Raw genomic sequence first — 25,928 nt, forward strand, 5'->3', positions numbered from 1 at the left:
CTGCTTACGTTAGCCCTACGCTAATTGCGTAGTGCTGCGCCTGCGCAGTACTACGTTAGCTGCGCGCAAGGCTTTTAAATCTATTCCCGTACCCTGAAAGCTGACAGGGACGGGGAACAGAGCCGCGCTCGGCATTCTTGTGACACCGCTAGTGGGCACAGGGACCCCGCTAGCGGTGATGGTAGCGCTCGCGGGGGGCACATTTGACACCGCTAGTGGGCACAGGGACCCCGCTAGCGGTGATGGTAGCGCTCGCGGGGGGCACATTTGACACCGCTAGTGGGCACAGGGACCCCGCTAGCTGTGATGGTAGCGATCGCGCTCGCGGGAGGCATTCTTGTGACACTATGACAATAGACAATAGGGTGCCTCCAGCTGTTTCACAACTACAATTCTCAGCATGGCCTGACAGCTAATAGCAATCATGGCATGCTGGGAGTTGTAGTTGGGAAACAGCTGGAGGCATCCTATTAGATAAATAACACTCATTCATAGACAATGTGAGGGCGGAAGCAAGCGCCCAGCAAGGCATCAGTGACGTTGCGCCTGTTGGGAAGCGCTGCTTCCTGCCCTGCTTTATAGAGCAGATTTAGAAGCTCTATTAAAGTGATAAAAAAAAAATTTGAAGCCAGGTAGGGGGTTAGGGCTAGATTACTACTAGGTAGGGACATATTAGATTATATAGTACTTGGTGGGAGCTACCCTTTAACGAAAAGTCGTCAAACACCTGTGGGGTGTTAAGGCTCACTGGACCCCTTGCTACATTCCTTGAGGGGTTTCGTTTCCAAAATAGTATGCCATGTGGAGAGGGGGGGAGTTGCTGTTCTGGCACCATAGGGGCTTCCTAAATGTGAAATGCCCCCCGAAAAACCATTTCAGAAAAACTCACTCTCCAAAATCTCATTGTCGCTCCTTCCCTTCTGAGGCTTCTAGTGCACCCACAGAGAACTTTACATACACATATGAGATATTTCCTTACTCGAGAGAAATTGAGTTACAAATTTTAGGGTGATTTCTCTCCTTTTACCCCTTGAAATAAAGATCTTGAATTTTCTCCTTCACTTTGCTGCTATTCCTGTGAAACACCTAAAGGGTTAAGTCACTTACTGAATGTCATTTTGAATACTTTGAGGGGTGCAGTTTTTATAATGGGGTCATTTATGGGGTATTTCTAATATGAAGACCCCTCAAATCCACATCAAAACTGAACTGGTCCCTGAAAAATTCCTATTTAGAAAATATTGTGGAAAATTGCTGCTATACTTTGAAGCCCTCTGATGTCTTCCAAAAGTGAAAACATGTCAAATTTATGATGCAAACATAAAGTAGACATATTATATACGTGAATCAATATAACATTCATTTGGGATGTCCATTTTCCTTCTTAGCAATGAGTTTTAACCCCTTAAGGACCAAGCGTTTTTCTGTTTCTGCACTTTTGTTTTTTCCTCCTTACCTTTTAAAAATTATAACCCTTTAATTTTGCACCTAAAAATCTTATTTTTTGCACCACCAATTCTACTTTGTAATGCCATTAGTCATTTTACCTAAAAATCTACGGCGAAACAGGAAATAAAAATCATTGTGCGACAATATTGAATATTGTAAATTTGGAGGGCTTCCGTTTCTACACAGTACATTTTTCGGTAAAAATGACACCTTATCATTATTTTGTAGGACCATACGGTTAAAATGATACCCTACTTATATAGGTTTGATTTTGTCGTACTTTTGACAAAAATCATGACTGCATGCACGAAAATTTATACATTTAAAATTGTCCTATTCTGACCCCTATAACTTTTTTACTTTTCTGCATATGTGGCGGTATGAGGGCTCATTTTTTGCGCTGTGATCTGAAGTTTTTAGCGGTACCATTTTTGTTTTCATCTGACTTTTTGATCGCTTTTTATTCCTTTTTTTTATGGTATAAAAAGTGACCAAAAATACGCTATTTTGGACTTTTGAATTTTTTTGCGCATACGCTATTGACCGCGCGGTTTAATATACAATATAGTTTTATAGTTCGGACATTTACGCACGCGATACCACATATGTTTATTTTTATTATGTTTATATATATTTTTTATATGGAATTTGGGAAAAGGGGGGTGATTTAAACTTTTAATAAGGAAGCGGTTAATGTGTGTGTTTTTAAACTTTTTATTTTTTTACGCCTTAGGGGACTTCTAGGAGGAATCATTTGATTCCTCATACAGATCAATATGGTTTCATAAAACCACATTGATCTGTGTGCTCTGCGCTCGATTGATAAAGCCTGGGTGCAGGAGCTGCTGTGGAAGGAGAGGTAAGCCCTCAGGTTACCTTAGCAGTGGATCGCCCTTTTGGAGTTTTATAAGTATCGACGAAAATTTACCACTAACATAAAGTAGAATATGTCACGAAAAAACTGTCTCGGAATCAGAATGAAAAGTAAAAGCATCCCAGAGTTATTAATGCTTAAAGTGACAGTGCTTAGATTTGCAGTGGTCAAATGAGCTGCGTCCTTAAAGGACATCTGTAGTGCTCTGAACTTTATATCCAAAGGATAGGGGATAAGTTTTCGATTGCAGGGGGTCCGAGCGCTGGGGCCCCTGCGATCTCCTGTATGGGGCTGCGGCAATGTACAGGAAAGGGGGCCGTCCCCGCATTACCCGGCAGATGGCACGCCACTCCGTGAATCCCATAGAGATACATGGAGGGGCGTGCCGGCTGCCGCGTCATGCAGGGACATATGCCCCCTTTCCTGTACATTGCCACGCCCCATACAGGAGACCGCGGGGGGCCCTAGCGCTCAGACACTCCGCAATCTAAAACTTATCCCCTATCCTTCGGAGAGCACTACAGATGTCCTTTAAGGGGTTAAACTTGTTACCTGTATAAAAGACACCTGTCCACACACTCAATCAAACAGACTCTAACCTCTCCACAATGGCCAAGACCAGAGAGCTGTGTAAGGACATCAGGGATAAAATTGTAGACCTGCACAAGGCTGGGATGGGATACAGCACAGTAGGCAAGCAGCTTGGTGAGAAGGCAACAACTGTTGGCACAATTATTAGAAAATAAAAGATCGCACTGATGTCCTCCATTAACCCCTCAGATGCCATGATCAATACAGAACACGGCTTCTGCAGCAGTGCAGCACTTAAAATGGCTGATTGGATTGCCTGCGGCACTGCCGCGGGGATCAGATTAGCAAAGATGGCGGACGGAGGCCCCCTCACCTGCCTCCGCCGTTCTCCCAGGGTCTTCTGCTCTGATCTGCCTTCCACTGATTAGTGCTATGCCTATCTAATGTAATGATTGCTATAAATAGTCTCCTATGGGGACTATAAAAGTGTAAAATAAATGTATATAAAAGTTTTTAAAAAGTGAAAAAAATTTGAAAAAGCCCCTCCCCAATAAATATTTCAATCACCCCTTTCGCCAGTTTAGTAAAAAAAATTGTAAAGAATTATAAATAATTAACATATTTGGTATCGCCACGCATGTAAATGCCGGAACTATAACAATATAATGTTAATGATCCCATATGGTGAACTGCGTAAACGTAAAAAAAAAAGTTCAAAATTTCAGCTTTTTGGTCACATCACATTGCAAAAAAAAAAAAATTATAAAAAGCAATCAAATAGTCACATATGGGCAAAAGTGGTACAAAAAAAATACAGATCATGGCGCAAAAAATTAGCCCTCACATATACCCTCACATATACCCATGTACGAAAAAATGAGAATGTTAGAGGTGGTCAAAATAGTACTGATTTGTACTGATTTTGTAAAAAAAAAAAAAAAAAGCGGTACGATTATAGAAAAGCATGTAACCATGGGTATCATTTTAATCGTATTGACCTACAAAATAAAGAAAACATGTCATTTTTACCGTAAATTGTACAGCGTGAAAAGGATTTTGGGGGGGTTTACCATATATTTTAGGGTTAAATGAGGAATGTCATTACAAAGTACAATTGGTCATGCAAAAAACATGGCCTCATATGGGTCCGTGAATGGAAAGTTAAAGAGTTATGGTATTTAGAATAAAGCTGGTGCTGGAGACAGCTCATTACTGGGCTTTAAAGAGGTACTCCACTGGCCAGTGTTCCGGCTGCATTTAGAACATTTAGTTCACAGCTGAGGCTGTGAGGAACCTGTACCACTGATGAGTTTGAATCCAGATGTTTGCCACCTGAAAAGGGGACATTATGGGAAAGATTTATCAAACCCTGTGCTCCAAAGTGGAGCATTTGCCCTTAGCAACCAATCAGATTGCTTCTTTAATTCTTAAACAGTCGGCTCCTCCCCCACTCACTGACTCTGAGCTAATCAGTTTTTAGCTTAGTGTTCTAGGAGGCAGACGCAGTTCTGGAGCTCTCCAGACCTGGTCTTTTATTATTTTCTAGTTTTATGGAGTTTAGATTTTTCTCTCTTTTGTTATTTTTTCTAACTTGGGGTGACAGGAGCATGGCGCTGCCTGATCCCCCCCCCCCCCCCCCCCACTTGCAAAGGAAGGGCACGGTTCATAGAGTATGGACCATTAACCCTTTCTCGCCACCGACCAGCATTTTAAGAATGTACCTGGTATCCGGGTCACCTATTGCCTCTGCTCGCCCTGCTTCTTGCAGCCTGGTATGACTCAGTTGGCACCTGGCTGGTCAAAGACTTCAGGGGTGAGTATATGGGACATCTTCTTAGGTAAGTATACTGTCCCCTCTAACCCTGACCTCTAATTAGGGCTCTCTTTATCCTGTGGTCACTTTGCAGCTGCATGCTGCTGCTGTGACCGCTCTCTTACCTGGGAACAGCCTGTGGAGAAGTCTTTCCTTTATTTTCAATAGGGCAGTAAGAAGGGGACTCTCTCTCTCTAGGTCCTACTGCTGAAGGCCAGAAGGCTGTTGCATATGCGTTCGCTTTATACTCGGCCGCGGACCTTATCATCAGTCCTGGTTGCCGTCTTCACTTATCCGGAGAACGCTGCCAGGCTCTGTTCCCGCCCACATGTGAGGCATGGGTAGCGGGACTCGTGGCTGGTGGCCACCCATAAATTTATCCTGCGGCTTCGGCCTGTTCCCCTCCGCGGGTAGCTCTGCCTCCTCTTCTCCGCGCGTTACATGCGCTCCAATCCCCTGCTAGCGCGCACATGAGAGGTCAGTCTCAGCCTCTCCTGCTCTGGCGTGCGCTGCAGGGGTCACCAGTCTACTCCCTCTGATTCCTTTAGCCTATCAGTGGCCCTTAAGATCGGCGAGGGGGTCTGAGCGCGTTGATGTGCAGCTCCGGACTCTCAGCAAGTCACTCACCACAGGTCTGACCGCATGCTATTGCATCACACTAGGCTGTTGCTGCAAGCTGCTCCTGTGACCGGAGCCTGCTCTTGCTGAGGCTGCTCCTGTCGCTGTCAGCTGTTCCTGTTACTGCAAGCTGTTCCTGTTACTGCAAGCTGTTCCTGTTGCTGAAAGCCGCTCTAGTTGCTGCAAGCTTTCCAAGCCTGGGATCTGTTCCCTGCAAGACTACTGCGACTTCAGGACACAGGAACCTGGGTGAGCTTGTTCCTTTTCTTTTTGTTTCTGGGATAGCTGACCTATGTGTTTTGCAATGTCCGCACCCAGCTCTGAACCCCCTAAGGCTGGGTTCACACCACGTTTTGTACTTACGGTTCCCGTATATGGCTGGGAGGAGGGGTTGGGGCTTAATCGCGGCGCCTGCACTCAGCCGTATAGGGGAACCGTATTTAATGCATGTCTATGAGCCGACCGGAGTGAACTGCAGCCTCCGGTCGGCTGCGTTTTCGGCCGTATGTGGTTTCCCGACCGTAGGCAAAAACGCGGTCGACCACGTTTTTGCCTGCGGTCGGGAAAACGCAGCCGGCCGGAGGCTGCGGTTAACTCCGGTCGGCTCATAGACATGCATTAAATATGGTTCCCCTATACGGCTGAGTGCGGGCGCCGCGATTAAGCCACACCCCCCCCTCCTTCCAGCCATATACGGGAACCGCAAGTACAAAACGTGGTGTGAACCCAGCCTAACAGACAGGCGGTCCTCGCTTTGGTCACTTACTTGGAGCTCGTGGTCTCTAACCCTCCTCCGGTTTGGGTGTCTTCACTGTCTCAGACAATCTCTGATCTGGTACAGGTTTCCAGAGAGGTGGCTACTGCCTTAAAGTATTCCTCCTTGCATCCTCCTTCCCGGGATGAGAGTTCGGCGTCCTCGGGCAGCCGACGCTCTCACAGGCGTCCCAGGGTCATTTATTCTGATTCCTCCCCTAAGCACAAATTGTAGAGAGGAGAAAAAACGACCCTTACAATGGCGCTGCTGGTTCAGGTAAGAAGTAGATCCAAGCCAGGAGTATTTTCAAACACTGGAGTGGTTTATTGAACATAAAATAATAAAACGTACAGAGATGATGCGTTTCGGGGGAGCCACCCCCTTCCTCAGATCAGTCTAGATACAGCAGGTACATACAGGGTATAAATAGGTTGAAAATTGGTGCCAATACAAAAAAAGGGGGTGGGGCCAAGGGATAACATCACAAGTTACATTCAAGATAAACAGGTATACAGATATAAATTGAAGCAGAATATAAATATATACATATAGCAGTCATAAGAGGTCTGTAATATGTAGGACCACATATTGTGTGTACTAGAAATCAAGTTGAACAGTAAAGGGCAAGCAGCGGTGTGCTGCTGCATAACAAACACTGACATCTGGTATCCAGATGTCAACATCCTGTTGTAGCGCTGCAGGGGATGCAGACAGCGCTGGAGCCGGTGTCAGGGACGCGTTGCCAAGCAGGGGCGTCCATGTGACCGGCATTTAGCCAATCACGGCCAGGGGGGCGGATCCAGGCATCAGCACTCCTGTCATAGTAAGTAAACAGTTGCCGATCATAATAATGCCATGCTATGTGGACCAGGCGGCAGAGAGCATGCTGCGCGGACCCCGCAGAAGGCATATGCATGAAACAGGAAGGAATATGAATGTTAATAGATGTACCAATGAATGAGGACGTGTATAGTGGTTGCAGCAGTGCTGCAGGTGCGCTTTACTTATGTGAAATGTGTCGGACATGCAGTGTCAGCAGTACTGTGTAGCCCAAACTGGGAATGTATACAGTGGGGATCAATAGTTTGGGCACCCCAGGTAAAAATTTGTATTAATGTGCATAAAGAAGCCAAGGTAAGATGGAAAAATCTCCAAAAGGCATCAAATTACAGATTAGACATTCTTATAATATGTCAACAAAAGGTAGATTTTTTTTTCCCATCATTTACACTTTCAAAATAACAGAAAACAAAAAAATGGCATCTGCAAAAGTTTGGGCACCCTGCAGAGTTAATATCTTGTACTGCCCCCTTGATATTCCTGTGCTGTCTGTCACGCACTGCTCTTTTAAGGTCTATTCATTGATTTTCAATTATGTTTAGGTCAGGAGATTGTGAAGGCCATGGCAAAACCTTCAGTTTACGCCTCTTGATGTAATCCCCCGTGGATTTCGAGGTTTGTTTAGGATCATTATCCATTTGTAGAAGCCATCCTCTCTTTAACAGATGGCATCAAGTTAGCATCCAAAATTTGCTGAAATTTTATTGAATCCATTTTTCCTTCTATTCGTAAGATGTTCCCTGTGCCACTGGCTGCAATACAACCCCAAAGCATGATTGATCCACCCCCATGCTTAACAGTTGGATAGAGGTTCCTTTCATTAAATTCTGTTCCCCTTCTTCTCCAAACATACCTTTGCTCATTCCGGCCAAAAAGTTCAATTTTAACCTCATCGGTCCACAGAACTTTTTTCCAAAATGCATAAGGCTTGTCTATATGTTCATTTGCAAAGTTGAAACGCTCATTTTTTGTGGTGAGGACGTAGAAAGGGTTTTCTTCTGATGACTCTTCCATGAAGACCATATTTGTACAAGTATCACTTTATAGTGGAATAGTGTACCACAACTCCAGTGTCTGCCAGATCTTTCTGGAGGGATTGTGCAGTTAAATGTGGGTCTTGAATAGTTTTTCTCACAATCCTGCGAGCTGTTCTGTCTGATATTTTTCTTGGTCTTCCAGATCTTGCTTTAATTTCCACTGTTCCTGATGACTGCCATTTCTTAAATGGGCACTGTCATCAACATTATTTTTTGATATGTTGTAGTACATATGTACTACAACATATCTAATATATTTTAATTATTATTATTTTTTATTAACATGTTCTAATTTATGTTTGAAAACCGGCCACTAGGGGTCTCAGGGTTTTAACAACGGGGGGGGGGGGAGGGAGGGAACAGGGTAGTTCGCCAGCATTTATTGTTTTCAACACGGGGGGGGGGGGGGGGGTAGGGGGGTAGCGTGGCAGCATTTATTGTTTTAACACGGGGTGCCTCCAGCTGTTTTACCACTGCAACTCCCAGCATGCCCTGACAGCCAATAGATGTCAGGGCAAGCTGGGAATTGTAGTGGTGAAACAGCTGGAGGCACCCTGTATAGATGAAGTAAGGGCGGAAGTCCCCCCCAGCAGGCATCAGTGACGTGGTGCCTGCTGGGGAAGTCTGCCTGGTAGTGAGCACACTTTGAGCAGACAAAAAGGTATTTTTAATATAGTAAAAAAATAATTAAAAGAAGGGAGGGGGTTAGGGATAGATGGGCAATAGGCATGGACAGAAAAAAAATGTAAAAAAATAAAAAGATTGTGGGAGCTACCCTTTAATTACATTCCGAACAGAGGATATTGACATCTGAAAATGTTTTGCTATCTTCTTATAGCCTTCTCCAGCTTTGTGAGCGTCAACTATTTTCAGTTTCAGATTTCTAGACAACTGCTTAGAAGAACCCATGGTTCTGATTGTTGGGGCAAGGTCAGATGAGTCTGGGCATTTAAAAACTTTGAGATTGACATCACCTGGTCTTCCCAGATGATGATTGAATACAATCCATGACACTGGCAGGTCTCAGCTTTGCAAAGGGGGCAGTGCATGCTATAAATTCTGCAGGGTGCCCAAACTTTTGCAGATACCATTTTTTTGTTTTCTGTTATTTTGAAAGTGTAAATGATGGAAATAAAATCTAACTTTTGTTGACATATTATAAGAATTTCTAATCTGTAATTTGATGCCTTTTATATATATATCCCCTTAAGGACGCAGCCCTAAGGACTGAGCCCTTTTTCGCAATTATGACCACCGTCATTTTACGAATTAATAACGCGAAAACGCTTTTACTGAATATTCTGATTCTGAGATTGTTTTTTCGTGACATATACTACTTTATTTTGGTGGTAAATTTTCGGCGTTAATTGCATCCTTTTTTGGTGAAAAATCCCAAATTTTGCATTTTTCTAAATTTGAAGCTCTCTAATTGTAAGGAAAATGGATATTCCAAATAAATAAAATTTTTCTTCACAAATACAATATGTCCACTTTATGTTGGCATCATAAAATGGACATGCTTTTGTTTTTTGAAAAAATTAGAGGGCTTCAAAGTAGACCAGCAATTTTCAAAAATGTCATGAAAATTGCTAAATCTGAAGGGACAGATTTTACAGAACTACAACTCCCAGCATGCCTGGGCATTTGAGGCATGCTGAGAGTTGTAGTTTGGCAACATCTGGAGGGCTACTGTTTGGGTTGCCACAGTAAAGATCAATTTACTTTCACTTTCAATTCCCCCCCCACTGTCGATTCCCTACCTGAGCAAAGATCCAGCATGCTCCAGCGAAGATCCCAGGTCCCCAGGCATCTTCTCCTGCCTCCATCTTCTTCCCAGAGCCCCTCGACATCCAGGGGCGGGCAGAACGGGGGGTTGCCATGGCAACCCCCTGTCCTGCGCTGCCATTGGTCAGAACTCTGTTCTGAGTAATGGCAGGGGATAGGAGGAGATCGCAGCTTTGCAACCTCACTCCTATCCTTTAGGCTGATCGGGGCTGTTGCTGACAGCTCCGATCAGCCCTATTTTCCGGGTGATCGGGTCACCAGAGACCCGATCAGCCCGGAATTGGAGAAAATCGAATGTGTGAATTGACATGCGATTTTCTCCGATCGCCAACATGGGGGGGTCTCAGGACCCCCCTGGGCGATGTGCCAGGGTGCCTGCTGAATGATTTCAGCAGGCATCCAGCTCCGGTCCCCAACCGGCTAGCGGTGGGGACCGGATTTTCCACGGGCGTATGGATATGCCCTCGGTCCTTAAGGACTCGGAATGCAGGGCGTATCCATGCGCCCTGTGACCTGAAGAGGTTAAATATATATATATATATATATAATATGTGTGTGTATATATATATATATATATATATATATATATATTAAAAACCATAGTATAAGAAAGTATAAATCTGGATAAACATGAAGGTCTCGCTCCAGGTCCCCATCTTCTAGGCAGCGTCCTCGCTCGCATGGTCGCTTTACTGGTGGCCGTCTTTTTGGCTAAAGACTGGATGAAATCATCTCTGAAGCTATGGGCGGTAAGATCTCTCTGCTTCCCTAGAACAGGGTGCGTCGCACCGATTCTTGCTGTAAGGCTTCTTCCTTTCGGTCCTTTTGTTCTCTTGGCTCGGCATAAGGACAAGCAGGAATCCGCGCAGTCCAGGAAGGCTCCTATCTTCAAGTCCCACCCATCCTGGAAGCAGGACGGCCATTCTGGACTTTTCACCGCCAAGTCAGGTACTCGCAAGCCTACCTCAGCCTGAAGGGGCACCCCCACCCCGAGCCTTTCCCTCGGGTGGGCGGTCGCTTGTGACCCTTTCGGGACACTTGGTTGGCGCAGGTCCCGGATTCCTGGCTTCGGGACATCGTTTCCGACAGCTAACAAATCGAGTTTGGTTCATTTCCCCGGATCGTTTTTTTCCGGTCCGAGTCTCCTTGCTCGCCAGTCCTAGCTGTGGCCTTTCAGTCTGCACTTCACACCCTTCTGGCGCAGGGAGTTCAAGTTTTTTGAACCTGTTTGTTGTTCCCAAAAAGGGGGGAACAATTCGTCCGATTCTCAATCTGAAGCTCCTCAACCGACATCTCTCCGTTCGGTTGTTGCATCCATGGATCAGGGCGAATTCCTCTCTTCAGTGGACATCCGGCATGCATACCTGCACATCCCCATTTTTCCGGAAAACCGACGCTTTCTGCAGTTTGCTGTTCCGGCAGGTCACTTTCAGTTTGTGGCTCTGCCTTTTGGGCTGGCCACAGCCCCCAGGGTGTTGTCCAAGGTCCTGCCAGCGGTGATTGCCATGCTCCGCTCCCAAGGGGTGTCAGTACTTCTTTATCTGGACGACCTGTTGATGAAAGCTCCATCCTTTGCCCAAAACAGAGAGAGTCTCCACATCACGCTTCAGACTCTGACCAGTTTTGGGTGGTTGATCAACGAGGAGAAGTCCAATCTCTCTCCCTCCCAGCCTCTGTTTTTTCTGGCCCTTCGATTCAACACCGAGAAGGCTCGGGTTCTTCTTCCACTGGACAAGCGGAGTGCTCTTCTGTCCGGGATCCGCCTCTTGCACCGCTCGCATCCGGTGTCCATCCGTTCGTGCATGGAAGTGTTGGGCAGGATGGTGGCGGCCATGAAAGCCGTTCCTTTTGCTCGATTTCGGTGCCGCCCTCTTCAGTGGGCCATCCTTACTCTATGGGACAGGTCACCACAACCTGGATGTAGTTAGAGCTTTACGGGTTTACCTCTCTGCCACCTCTTCCCTTAGACGTTCTGATTTGCTGTTCGTCATTCCGGAAGGCCGACGCAAGGGTTTGCCAGCTTCTAAGGCGACCATCTCCCGGTGGATCCGGTTGGTCATTTCAGTTCAGTTCTAAGGGGAAGACTCCCCCCTTCCGGGTTTTGGCTCACTCCACTCGCTCTGTTGGGGTCTCTTGGGCGGTCTTCAACAGGGCCTCAGCCCTTCAGGTGTGTAAGGTGGCCACTTGGTTTTCCGTGCACACGTTCACCAAGTTTTACCAGGTGCACAATTCTGTGTCTGCTGACGTCAGTTTGGGGCGTAAGGTGCCTCAGGCGGCGGTGGCATTGCCATCCGCCTGAATTCTGATTGCTTTTGTTTTCCCACCCCCAAGGACTGCTTTGGTACGTCCCACAGTTCCTGTGTCCCCCAATGGAGCCGAACGAGAAAAGGAGACTTTTAGACTTACCGTAAAATCTCTTTCTCGGAGGATCCATCGGGGGACACAGCTCCCACCCTGTTGGTTCTTAGTTTGTTGACCTGAGGGTCGGTTGCCTGTCAGTAAGTTGGTTCCTTTGTTTTTGGCTGGGCCTTTCTCGGACTCTTGTGGTATTTTTGGTTCCTCCTACTGCTCTGGGACTAAAACTGAAAACTATGTATAAAATATTGGACTATTGTTACATCTTTTAGTTTTATGCAGCTTTGCTCCATTCCTCCTGATGTGACATTGGGTAAGCAGAGATGCTTCTGCATTCTGGATAGAGAAACTATGGATAAAAAGGAAACAGAAAAAAAGCGCAGCAATGTGCCGTTACTCCTAGTAACTGAAAATGAATGTGAAGAGAGACAATTCTGCTCACCTTTAGGTGTTGTACTGCGGGTACAACACCATATAGCGTAGTGAATGAAAAGCTTGGGAGTGCTGCCACATCACCTTCCCCATTTTAGGATGATCCTAGGCGGTCTTGGGAACAGAAAGAACTGTGGTCTGCATTGTAGCAGAAAATGCCGGTGCATTCTGGCGCTCTCCTCGCAAGTGTAGATCAATCCAGGGTCGGATGCAAATCAAATCCAGAGTGGGAAAGGATATAGGCAAAAGGATTTTATTTGACATAAAAGAATAAAAAATAATAAGAAAGGCCGTAGCATGGGGGGTGGGCCTTTCTTATAATTTTTTATTCTTTTATGTCAAATAAAATCCTTTAACCTACATCATTTCCCACTCTGGATTTGATTTACATCCGACCCTGGATTGATCTACACTTGCGAGGAGAGCGCCTGAATGCACCGGCATTTTCTGCTGCAATGCAGACCACAGTTCTTTCTGTCTGCATTCTGGATGGGACATTTGATTAGGCATTCGTTTGATGCTCAACAAGTATCGTGTCCTGTTGATCAGACTTTGCACAATACTTGCTGGCCATCAGACAATTGCTTTGGCAACTGCCTGGCCGTGCACGCTCAGTGTTGGATCAGAAGTAAGAGGAAGGGATGGCACAAACCCTGTACAAAGGAACCATCTAGACCTTTACTTTTTACCTCCATAACTGTTTTGTACGGTATTAGCCTAGTGGCCTTTCTGCATGCTGTGCTAATATATATCCCTAGATGGTAGTAGAACACAGCAAATATGATCACATACAGCGTTCTACCTTGTAAATAAAAAGTATTAGAGTTACAGTAGTGATGCTTTTACATGCTAACCCGAAAATGTAGTTATCCAATGAACGTCACACATCCAGATATGGAATTTATTTAATACTTATTATGATTGTGTGCTATTGCTCCAAGTTATGTCATGTTTTCTATAAATTAAGATAGAGTTCCTCTTAAGACTATAAATAAAAAAGGAGCATCTATCTGCCTCTTCATCAATTCACTGATAATCTGGCCTCACTACACTGTTTCTAGCCAGTGAACATATTGGGCTTATGAGGGTTGCCAGGTCACAGTATAGCAGTTTATAGATTTGATATGAGATTTTTCTACATGTCTATATTGGTATTTCTTCCTCTTCCAGACATATAGTAGGCAGCCCATGTCTAGTCTGCTTTCGCAGTGCAAACGCCTAGAGGAGGAGAATGTAGCAATGCTGAGACAGATCGTGAAGATGGAAGATGAGGCCATGAAGAGTGCCTCCCAGCAGCTTCAGCAGTATGACAGGGCAGGGGTAAGTGTCAGGGCAGGGTTTATGTCTGTTTGTATGTATCTTGTTTATTAAGGTGTCTTGTTTGATGTAACTTTTACAATTTTTTTTTGAAAAGTTGAGTGAAAACCATTATGGCTGCCATTACAGTTGTCACCGAACTTCTTCATGTCTAACAGAGCAGTGATACAACCTCACTCCCTCATGACTTGCCAGCTTTATATTGATAACAGTTGGGAGATGTAGATTTCTCCTTTTGGGCTATATTGTAAACCCATTGGGACTCATTTACTAAGGCTTTTCCAAGTAGATTTTGTAGGTTTTTTCGTGTCGCATGTGTCATGCGCCAGAATTTCCGACCAAAAATCCAAAAAGCCCTACTAACTCTCCACTTTACTCAGAAAACCCTACAAACGGGCGTGGTCAGCAGAGAAAAGGGGTGTGTCTCCAAAAAAAAACTACATTTTCAAAAGAAACCTACAAATGTATGAATGTTTCCACATAAAATGTGGAGGATTTGAGCTCTGGAAAACCCAACAGCTCAGAGCATGTGCTAAGAGACCAAAATGTAGGGAAAATCGCCAAATTTAAGATACAATAGTAAATACCATGGAAAAATGCCTGTCGGAAACAAAAACCTTGGCACTGACAATGAATGCTCATAAGTCGCAATAGGGCCTTTGGGGTCCCTCTTACATCAGTGATCAGGTGTAACTATGGCATCTTCACCCACAATAGCTACTCAGGTGATGAATGCAGAGAGCAGGAACAATGTTGAATATTCCTTAGTACATAGGGCTTATCTTAGTATCTAGTAACTTTATGTTCCCACAGAGTAATGTCCGGGCTGTACAGATTTGGACAGAACAACAAATTCAGGATGCTCAACAGGATCTGGAGTTAACCAAGGACAGAAGAGAGAAAGATGTCAATGGTGAGTATCCACTAATTTCGGTATTACCTTTTATATAGAATACATGTATAGTAAAATTACTTGATCCCTTTTCCGACCACCTCATGTAACTATACAGCAGATTGAAATCTGTCAGTCTGCATAGCAGCTGTATATTTAAAGCCCCACTTCCCATGGTGGTCACAGGCCCCTCCCATAGACCTAAATGGAGGGGGCGTGGCGTGATGTCACAAACACGGAAGCCCCAAGCTTCTGTCTTCAGAACACTGCTGTGCCGGCGCGGAGATTGGGGGGGGGTCCCAGCAGCTGATCTCCCCGCGATCAGACATCTTATCCCCTATCCTTACAACAGGGAATAAGATGTCTATGGGTGTCTATGTCTTTAAGGGGTGTCCAGATTGCTATAATTAATGGTCTCTTAGTAACTACCATTTTTGTACACCCTCTGAAGCAGAAATATTGTGATTGACAGGTTCCAGGAGAAGAAGAGCATACCACGGTTTTCAGTCTGGCCACAAAACCAGTCTAGATACGGTTGGCTCATTTAAATGATTGGGATTCGGCGCCGGTCCGGCTGGGATATGGGAGCGCCCGGTTTGACTTCTTTGTTATTTCTTTTTCATGCCCAACAAATATAATTTTATCTGGAATACCCCTTTAGAGACCAAACTAGGCTACATCTTTAAGAGGTTAATATGCAAATATAAAAATTGAACACTTCTTAGAGATGAAGTCCTATCCTATCCGAGTCATGTGACTGTGACAAGTCACTTACACGTGAGAGTTCACCACCTACTAGGAATTTGTTATTACAGTGCAAGACCTTTCATGGAATTAACTCTTGGCAGCCATTTGTAAACTTATCATGAAGTTAATTCCCTAATAGCTGTAAACACTGCAATATTAGTTCTCGTAAAACTGAGGTTTTCTGCTCTGCTCTGCGTGCAACCAGGGAGTAAATGCATAGCATAACTGTAAATGACTGTTCTACATCATTCATCTACACATCCAAATGTACTTAAGAGGGACTCTAGACTTAAGATGGTCATTTACATTAGATGAACAGTTGCCAAACCCACCTAGGCACCAGCTTTTCTAAAACTCCCCAATAAAACACATGAAAGCGGAGCAGCTCATGATCATGCATGTGTATGTTTTCTGGAAATAGCAGAACAAGCTATTCTCTGACAGCTTTCTATTCTATCTTCTCTACATTAACATTAAAGATTACTGCAGTTTATTGTTGTCTGTTATCAGCCGTGCAGGCAGTTTGAGCACATTTTTGGTGGTCATACACCTTTAAAACGGTGTCCTTAACATGTTACTTTGCAGCAGGGGGACCCCCACCAATCAACATGTTATCTCCTATCCTGTGTATGAGATGGGAACATCACTCTAAGGGCCTTTCACATGAGCCGACTATTTTCCAAACAAATGTTTGTAGGAAAGGTTTTCAATAATTGGCTCATGTAAAAGCTGACAATTAAGAAAAAGCGTGTTAGTCTGCATATGGTATTGTTCATGCAGGCCTAAAAAATATTGTTATTGGATGCACATTTCCCTGTGTAAAAGGGGGATGTGCAGTCAACAGTGATGGAAATGAAGGGTCGCATGAATGATCTAGCATTCGTTTGTGTGACCCTGTTTGCATGGTGCTTAAACTGTTTACGACCACGGACGTAAATGTAGGTCCTGGTTTGGCGATACTTCACACACCAGGAGGAACATTTACGTCCTGTGTATGACCGCGAGCATCGGAACGGTGCTCACGTCATACACGGCAGGTTCCGGCTGCTATCAGCAGCCGAAGACTCACCGGTAATGACCGACATCCGCGATCGCGCGGATGTCCGCCATTAATCACTCCGATGCCGTGATCAGTACAGATCACGGCATTTGCGGCAATGCGCATGTTAAAATAGATGATCGGATCGCCCTCAGCGCTGCCACAGAGATCCGATCATCTGTAATGGCGGACGGAGGTCCCCTCACCTGCCTCCGTCCGTCTCCCGGCGTCTCCTGCTCTGGTCTGAGATCGAGCAGACCAGAGCAGGATATAGCCGATAATACTGATCAGTGCTATGTCCTATTCATAGCCTTGAACAGTATTAGCAATCAAAGGATTGCTATAGATTGTCCCCTATGGGGACATAAGATGTGTTAAAAAAAAAAAAAAAAAAGTGAAAAATCCCCTCCCCCAATAAAATGAAAATTGTCAGGTTTTTCCCATTTTACCCCCAAAAAGCATAATTTTTTTTTAATAAACATATTTGGTATCGCCGCGTGCGTAAATGTCCGAACTATCAAAATATAGTGTTAATGATCCCGTACGGTGAATGGCATAAACGTAAAAAATAAAAAAATGTCCAAAAATGCTGCTTTTTTGTCACATTTTATTCCCAAAAAATTAATAAAAAATGATATAAAAGTTTTCTATATGCACATGTTGTATCGATAAAAAGTACAGATGATGGCGCAAAAAATGAAAATGAAATGAAATGAAAAAGTTATAGGTGGTCAAAATAGGGCGAATTTAGATTTCTGATTTTGTACAAAAAGTTTTAGATTTTTTTTAAGCGGTACAAAATTATAAAAGTATCTAGCCATGAGTATCATTTTAATCGTATTGACCCACAGAATAAAGAACACATAATTTTTACTGTAAATTGTGCAGTGTGAAAACAAAACCCTCCAAAATGTGGAAAATTGTGGTTTTCTTTTAAATTTCCTCCCTAAAAAATATATGTTTTTGGGTTCGCCGTACATTTTATGGTAAAATGAGAGGTTTCATTACAAAGTACAATTGGTCACACAAAAAATATGCCCCTATATGGATCTTTAGATGGAAATATAAAAGAGTTATGGATTTTAGAAGGCAAGGAGGAAAAAACAAAAACGCAAAAATAAAATTGGCCTTAAGGTGAAAATGGGCTTGGTCCTTAAGGGGTTAAAAGGGTCATTAAACAATGCTCGATTATTGCAGGTGTTGGCCCATCTAAAAGAAATTTCCAGCAAACATTGTTTTCTCTATCGGCTCCATTGGGGGACACAGACCGTGGGTGTATGCTGCTGTCTCTAGGAGGTGTGACACTATGGTAATAAAAAAAAGTCGGCTCCTCCCTGGAGGATATACCCGCCTTCAGGCCCTGAGCTAATCAGTTTAAGCTTAGTGTCAGAGATTTTTTGTTTTCCTAGTATAGGGACGTGTTAGTTTTTTATTCCTTTTTCTTTTCTGTTTTCAGGTGGGGACTCAGGGACTCCGGTTCCCTGTTTCCCCATTGCGAGTAAGGGGGCACAGACATTGCGTATATGCGCTGTTCACCCCCCCTCGCCAACGGTCAGCGCCTGGGTTGGTACCTCATGGGTCCGGGTCCCCCTATTTCCCTGCTCGCCTCGCTCCCGCATAGCAGCCAGGCGTGATGCAGGTAACTAAAGCTGACTGAAGACTTCACTGAAGACTCCATTAGGTAAGTTCTTCTGACTGAGGTAAGTACTTCCCCCCCCTTTTCTCCTCAGGTGCGGACTTGCAACCTCTGGAGACCCCCTGTTTTTGGCCCACCTTTTCAGGTTATGAGGCTGGCTTACTGGGGATGGACTTTTATTTTGGACTCTTATTCTGGGGGAGCAGTGGCATCTGTGGGGCATGTACTTTATGTTTTTCACTGGGTGTGTGTGTTACTGTGACTAGACCGCAGCGCCTTATATGCGGCTGAGAGCCACGGCGCTGGTACGGGCCGGGCGCTCTCCGCGCTGGCTTACTTTTGCTTTCTCCGGCAGCGCCTTATATGTGGCTGACAGCCGCGGCGCTGGTATGGGCCGGGCGCTCTCAGCGCCGGCTTAATTTCGCTTTCTCCGGCAGTCTCTGCCGGTGTATTGGCCGCCCACTCTGTTTCCCCGAGTGCATATGCGACTGACATGTGCGCTCGGGACAAGGAGCGGGCGCCATTACAGCTTCTTCTCGGCCTGTATTTAGCTCCGCCCACAGGGCTGTCGGAGCTCTTCTGAGGCACGAAATAGCCTCCAATCAGCGCCGTGGGCGCGATTTTCAGTCAGAAGGGGCCAATTAGTTAGTGCCTCTGCTGCAGGCACGCCCCCCTCTACTATTGGCTGGCCTGTTTCTCACACTAGCTGCACGGAGCCGTTCTCCTCACTGCAGCTGCCAGGGGACACAGACTAGGGTGAGAAAGTTCCTGTCTTTTTTTTCTCATAATGTCCATACCCAGAGCTGTTCCTCCCTCTAAACAGAAACCTGGAACGTCAGTGACTTATTTTGTCTGTAAGCACTGTAGTACCAAAATGCCTGGCTGCTCCACTGCTCCCCCAGACCCCCTGGTACCCCCTGATGCCCTTTCGGTTCTGGTGGGTTCAGCCGCTCCACCAGCCTGGGTTTCTTCCCTGACCCAGTATATGGCTGACTTGACCCAAGTCTCCCGTTCGGTGTCTGAGGCCTCCCGGGAAGTGGCGTCCGCCTTGAAGGGGTCTTCCCTGCGCAGGGCCTCTGAGAGAGCCCACTCCTCGTCTCCACATACTTCACGCTCTCACAAGCGTACTAGGGGTGCCTCGTCTGATTGAGACTTTAGATAGACGTGAGCGTTCCCCTCGTGGGTCCCGCCCCCCCTGTCATCTGGGCACAAACGTCGCTCCCCCAGAAGACGTCCTCTCTGCCACCCCAGAGCCACGTACCCGGTCAGGGTCGCCCCCCTCCAGGACTGCCTCTACTCGTTCACATTCTCCTGGTGAACTGGTGGACTAGGCTTCCGAGCCGGCATCTGACTCAGAGGACCGCTCGGACTCAATTGCAACGGTGAACTCATTGGTGACAGCCATAAGAGACACCTTTCACTTAGAGGACCCAGGACCTTCGGATGTCACTCCAGGAGTATCCTTTCATCGTGCTAAGCCAGCACCTCAAAGGTTCAGCTCTCACACTGACTTTGACGACATTCTGGGATCTGCATGGAAACATCCAGACAAGAGGTTCCCGGGAATCAAGACGATTCAAGAACGTTATCCATTTGACAAGGACTTTGTCACTAAGGTGGTTTCCCCTCCCTCAGTGGATCCACCAATCTCCCGGATCTCTAAGGCGACTACACTGCCTCTGGCAGATGCCGCTGCCTTCAAGGATCCCACGGACAAGAAGGTAGAATCCTTAGCGAAGTTTGCCTCTGAAGCAGCTGGCTCTTCTCTTCTTCCCATCTTCGCCTCGACATGGGTGTCCAAGGCTCTGTCGGAGTGGTGCCAAAAGCTCCATCAAGATATCTTAGCGGGATCCCCCCAGACGATCTATCTGCTCTGGCTCTCCAATGCTCTAAAGCTGGAGACTTCCTGTGCGCAGCTTCCATGCAGTCAGCCCGTTGTTCTGCCTTTGCTGTGGGTCACCTAGCGGCTCTCCGCCACTCTATGTGGCTTAAAGCTTGGAATGCAGATGCCGCTTCCAAAAGGTCTCTCACTAAGCTTCCTTTTACGGGTGGCCGTCTATTTGGCAGACGCCTTGATGAGATTATCTCTGAGGCAACGGGAGGTAAGAGTTCCTTGTTACCTCAAAATAAGGCTCGCCCTACTTCCCAAAGGAAGTCCTTTTCCTTACGGTCCTTTCGGACCTCTGGCTCCAGCAAAGGGTCCGGGCAGGCGCCCTCGCGGGACAAGAAGGCTCCCTCGTTCCGGGCACGCCCATCTTGGGAGTCAGACTCCAACCGGTCCGGCCGTTTTGCACCCAAATCGGGCAACCGCAAACCTACTTCTGCATGAAGTGAGGCCCCCACCCGCGGTTTCTTCTCGGGTGGGAGGTCGTCTCTTACTTTTTCGAGACATCTGGACCTCACACATTCAGGACTCTTGGGTCAGGGACGTGGTGTCCAACGGTTACCGAATCGAATTCGCCTCCCTTCCGAGGGATCGCTTTTTTCGATCCCGGGCCCCCCCCGTCTCCTCCTCTGGCGAAGCACTTTCGAGCGGCTCTCCAGTCTCTGCTTCTCCAGGGGGTTATCGTTCCCGTTCCTCCAGGGGAACGGTTTCGGGGTTTCTATTCAAATCTTTTTGTGGTCCCCAAGAAGGACGTTTCTGTGCGACCAATCCTAGACCTCAAGCGTCTCAACCGTCACCTTCTTATCCGCCACTTCCAAATGGAATCTCTCCATTCGGTGGTGGCGTCCCTGGATCAAGGGGAGTTCCTTTCATCGGTGGACATCAAGAATGCCTACCTCCATGTGCAAATATTTCCGGCCCATCATCGGTACCTCCGCTGGGATTGGACGGTTCAGGGACTCTGGTCTCCCCAAGAGACCCTTCTTCCGATAAACATATTGGAATTACGGGCGATTCTTCTTTGTCTTCTTCATTGGGAGTCCCGTCTTCAGTCCCGTCCTGTCCGCGTCCAGTCGGACAATGCCACGGCCGTGGAGTACATAAATCGACAGGGCGGCACTCGCAGCTCGGCAGCCATGGCCGAGGTGAACAAGATTCTCACCTGGGCGGAAAGCAAGGTTCCGGCCATTTCAGCGATTCACATTCCAGGAGTGCTCAACTGGAAAGCGGACTTCCTCAGTCGGTCCTCACCCGACCCCGGCAAGTGGTCTCTACATCCAGAGGTCTTCGCGCAACTCGTGTGACCTCTAGGGCATTCCGGACGTGGACCTCTTCGCGTCCCGGCACAGTCGGAAGATCCTTCCTTTTGTGTCCAAGTCCCGGGACCCTCAGGCTCTGGCCGTGGACGCCCTAGTGATTCCTTGGGCGGGGTTTGCCCTACCCTATCTGTTCCCTCCCCTTCCGCTCCTTCCCAGGGTGCTGAGGAAGCTCAAAGCAGAGGACGTCCCTGCCATTCTGGTAGCTCCAGATTGGTCCCGAAGGTCGTGGTACACTGACGTAGTCAGGCTCCTGGACGACGCTCCACTGCGCTTTCCGCTCCGTCCGGACCTGCTGTCTCAGGGTCCTCTTTGCCACCCCAATTTACAGTCGCTGCATTTGACGGCGTGGCGGTTGAGACCGCGGTTTTGAGGGCCCGTGGGTTCTCTTCCCAAGTCATTCACACCATGCTCAGGGCTCGTAAGCCCTCCTCCGCAAGAATTTACCACCGTACTTGGCGGTCTATTTTCGTTGGTGTGTAGCTCAGGACTTCTCCCCGGTAACCTTCTCGATTCCCCGTCTTCTCTCCTTTTTGCAGTCGGGGTTGGAACTGGGGTTGTCTCTCAGTTCACTTAAAGGTCAGGTTTCGGCCCTTGCTGTTCTTTTCCAGCAGCCCCTGGCTTCTAATTCTCATGTCCGGACCTTCCTTCAAGGAGTGGCGCACGCTGTTCCTCCTTATCGGTCACCCTCTCCCCCTTGGGACTTGAATTTGGTTCTGAGTGCCCTTCAGGTTGCACCCTTTGAGCCCCTTAGAGAGGTGTCCCCCGCCTCCTTTCTTGGAAAGTGGTGTTTCTTATTGCTATCACCTCCAACCGGAGGGTGTCTGAATTGGCAGCTCTTTCCTGCCGTTCTCCGTTTATGGTGATCCACCAGGACAAGGTTGTTTTCCGGCCAGATCCTTCCTTTTTGCCTAAGGTGGTTTCGGCCTTTCAACTCAATGAGGACATTGTCCTCCCGTCTTTTTGTCCTGCTCCTTCTCATCCTAAGGAGCATTTAGTACACAAGCTGGATGTAGTTCGGGCTGTTCGGTCTTATCTCTCCATCACTTCTTCGTTTCGTCAGTGTGATTCCTTTTTCGTCCTTACGGAAGGTCGTCGCAAGGGACAACCTGCTTCCAAGGCCACCATTTCTCGGTGGATTCGGTCCGCCATTTCGGAAGCCTATCGCTGTAAGGGGAAGATTCCTCCTTTCAGGGTAGTGGCTCATTCTACCTGTTCTGTTGGGGCATCCTGGGCTCTCCAGAATAGAGCCTTGGCCTCGCAGATTTGCAAGGCGGCTACCTGGTCGTCTTTGCACACTTTCTCGAGGTTTTACCGAGTTCATACTTTCGCATCGGCTGATGCTAGTCTGGGTCGTAAAGTGTTGCAGGCGGCAGTGGATCGGCCGTCTGCCTGACTGCTTCTCTGCCCACCCAAGGGACGGCTTTGGTACGTCCCACGGTCTGTGTCCCCCAATGGAGCCGATAGAGAAAAGGAGATTTTTGTTTACTTACCGTAAAATCTCTTTCTCGGAGGATCCATTGGGGGACACAGCTCCCGCCCTTTTTGGGATTCCTTTGGTTCTCTGTCCGAGGGTGTGTTCAGTTATGTTTTTTCTTCTGGTTCTCGGACGGTTTGGGGTTTTTCTTTGACCTGTTGGTGTCCTTCTATTGTTCTGGAACTTAAACTGATTAGTTCTGGGCCTGAAGGCGAGTATATCCTGCTGGGAGGAGACGACTTTTTTTTATCACCATAGTGTCACACCTCCTAGAGACAGCAGCATACACCCACGGTCTGTGTCCCCCAATGGATCCTCCGAGAAAGAGATTTTACGGTAAGTAAACAAAAAAACTCCTTTTTTCCTATCATGAGTTTGCAATAAGGCTTATTCCAGATGCCTCTGACCTCCACCGGACTGCTCTGTCCTACTTCCAGACTCTGTTTCGGCTCCAGACTTCTATGTCCTCCTTTTAGGGTATGTTCACACTACGGATTATGAACGGTATCTCCACTTACAGAATTCCGCCAGCAGAGATTCCATTCTGGCGCGGCCGCCACCGCAATATTTCGGCGGTAGGACTGCATGCATACCCTTAGACTTCTCCCTTTCCCTCTGTTCCCTTCCAGACCTTTTGTCCCTTTCAGAATCCTTTGCCCCTCCAGATACTTTTTGCAGTTCCAGGCTCCTCTGCCCCCCTCCAGACTATTGCAGTGGCTTACCTTCGGTAAACCCCTATACATATAAGTAGTTGCAAGAATATATTTATTCAAGAAATTTTCATAAGAGGCATGACAAAAAAAAACACCTCAGAACAGACCTGTGCGTAGCCAAAGCATAATTCATTAATATACCTTGGTCCTCCAGAGTCAAAGACTTGTTATCTAGTGGTTTTTCCTCCCTCGGTTACCTCCATATGCTATAAAAGCTATCCAAAGAGGACATGTGATTAGTGTGTGAGTATGTTAGGTGTAGTATACATTGATTTAACCAAATACACTGACAGTAATATTGTAATAACTTGTTTTGTTTGGAGACATTTTGAAAAAACAATGTTTTGCTGTGTGTGTTTAGCAGAACTGCATCTTCAGCTGCAGAATTGTGAGCAAAAGATACAAGATGCCCAGAAAGACCTGCAACAACTGCGAGAGTACCGAGATTGTGGCCATTCAGTGAAAGTACTTCAGGCTGCAGAGCTTGAGAGACAACTGTGCGTGTTAAGTGAGTTGCATCAGGTAAGAGAAGTTAAGATCTGGTGGGCAATGGTCAAGTATATATACTCGAGGATAAGCCGAGTTTTTCAGCACGAGCATCACGTGCTGAAAACGCCCCCCTCGGCTTATACTCGAGTGAACTCTCCGCCTGTCAATCCCTTCATCAGTGGTCTTCAACCTGCGGACCTCCAGATGTTGCAAAACTACAACTCCCAGCATCGGCTGTCCGTGCATGCTGGGTGTTGTAGTTTTGAAACCTCTGGAGGTCCCCCCCCCCCCCCCCTTTTTGTTTTGTACTCACCTCCCCTCAGCGTGAAGTTAGGGTGAGCTGTTCCGGGCCATCTATGCTGCAGTGACCATCTGGTGGGGAGGATTAGTCTTTGCGGGCTGTCCATTTTCACCAGAGGGGCCTCTTCTTCGGGCCCGGCCCCGGACTAGTGACGTTGCCTTGACGTCCCTGTGCGTCGTCGTCAAGGCAACGTCACTAGTCCTGGGCCGGGCCCGAAGTGCGGAGAAGAAGCCCCCCCGGTGAAAATGGACAGCCCGCAACAACTAATCCTCCCCACCGAACGGTCCCTGCAGCATAGATGACCCGGACCAGCTCACCCTAACTTCCCGCCGAGGGGAGGTGAGTACAAAACAAAAGGGGGGGGGCTGGATGATGACGAAGGCCCCAGTGGTCTTCATCCTGCGGACCTCCAGAGGTTTCAGAACTACAACACCCAGCATGCCCGGACAGCCGATGCTGGGAGTTGTAGTTTTGCAACATCTGGAGGTCCGCAGGTTGAAGACCACTGATGAAGGGATTGACAGGCGGTGATGATGAAGGGGGGGATGATGATGGGGGTCTGGATGATTACATGGGGGGATGATTTATTTCCCACCCTAGGCTTATAGTTGAGTTAATAATGTTTCCTGGGTTTTTGGGGTAAAATTAGGGGCCTTGGCTTATATTCGGGTCGGCTTATACTCGAGTATATACGGTAACTGACTTTGTCACCCATGCAATAACTGTCGGCCGAACATTTGTTCAGCCACCAACAATCTTTCTCAATCCCTTTACAAACGCGAACATTCAGCTTAGCCGAGCGTTTGTGTGCTCTGAATGAAGAAAGGAGGGGTAAGGCCACTGCCAGGCTTCTCTGGCATGGGTTTGTCTTTTAAATTGAAAAAGGGTCATGCAATTGAAATCCAACATGCCCTATGCCCCCCGTGTGTGGGGAGACACCATACTTGTTTGGAAAATGTTGTTAAGTGTAGATGGAGGCCTTTAGTGTAGTCAGAATCCCCATTACTCTGTTGCAGTGGTCTGTTCTACATTGGAGGTTCTGGCTACACTTTTTGCACCTATTTCTGCCTTGGTGGGTAATATAAGACAGCATCAATAGACAGATGAATCAAGCATACTACAAAAAGTTTTCTTTCACTCTGACAAATGGGGAGATTTATCAATACCTGTACTGAGGAGACGTTGACTAGTTGCCCATAGCAACCAATCAGATCGCTTCTTTAATTTTTAAGAAGGCCTCTGAAAAATGAAAGAAGCTATGGGCAATATTCCCCCTGCACAGGTTTCGTTATATCTCCCCAAAACACTTTATACAGGATGTATCCAGAACCGAAAACTTTCCTGCTGTTTAATGGTGCCTGTCCTTTCTAACTCCTTTCTGTCTTTCATGCCACAAGGACCAGGCTGCAGATGTGGAAGCGTTGGCTCAAACAGAAATTGAAAAATTGTTGGAAAGTTATCAGAAAATAAAGGACGATATGCTCCAGGGTGTAGTAGAGGTAAACGGAAAGAGGCTTTCTATAAATTTCTGCTCAACTACTAAAGCCACTGGACTTTATAGCTGAGTTTTTAATCCATTGCTCATTTTTTGGAGACATTTATTACATAGGGATTACTGGATAAAGGAG

The 25,928-nt window shown here is 46.7% G+C and overlaps 2 protein-coding genes across 5 annotated transcripts in view; one reads left to right on the top strand and one right to left on the bottom strand.

Moving 5' to 3' along the window:
* The window catches only part of HCK (HCK proto-oncogene, Src family tyrosine kinase), a 358,121-nt gene that overhangs the window by 249,491 nt on the left and 82,702 nt on the right, over window positions 1-25,928 (bottom strand). The window lies entirely within an intron of this gene.
* C12H20orf96 (chromosome 12 C20orf96 homolog) overlaps window positions 1-25,928 on the top strand; it is a 45,445-nt gene that overhangs the window by 10,796 nt on the left and 8,721 nt on the right. For 3 of the 4 annotated variants that reach the window (XM_056547434.1, XM_056547432.1, XM_056547435.1), the window contains 4 exons: window positions 13,659-13,808; window positions 14,619-14,718; window positions 23,872-24,032; window positions 25,698-25,799. In XM_056547434.1, the coding sequence (XP_056403409.1) occupies window positions 13,659-13,808; window positions 14,619-14,718; window positions 23,872-24,032; window positions 25,698-25,799 (513 nt within the window). The remainder of the gene's footprint in view (window positions 1-13,658; window positions 13,809-14,618; window positions 14,719-23,871; window positions 24,033-25,697; window positions 25,800-25,928) is intronic. The other variant, XM_056547433.1, reaches the window with a different exon arrangement.

Source organism: Hyla sarda, chromosome 12 (assembly GCF_029499605.1).
Source record: "Hyla sarda isolate aHylSar1 chromosome 12, aHylSar1.hap1, whole genome shotgun sequence".
Classification (NCBI taxonomy): domain Eukaryota; kingdom Metazoa; phylum Chordata; class Amphibia; order Anura; family Hylidae; genus Hyla; species Hyla sarda.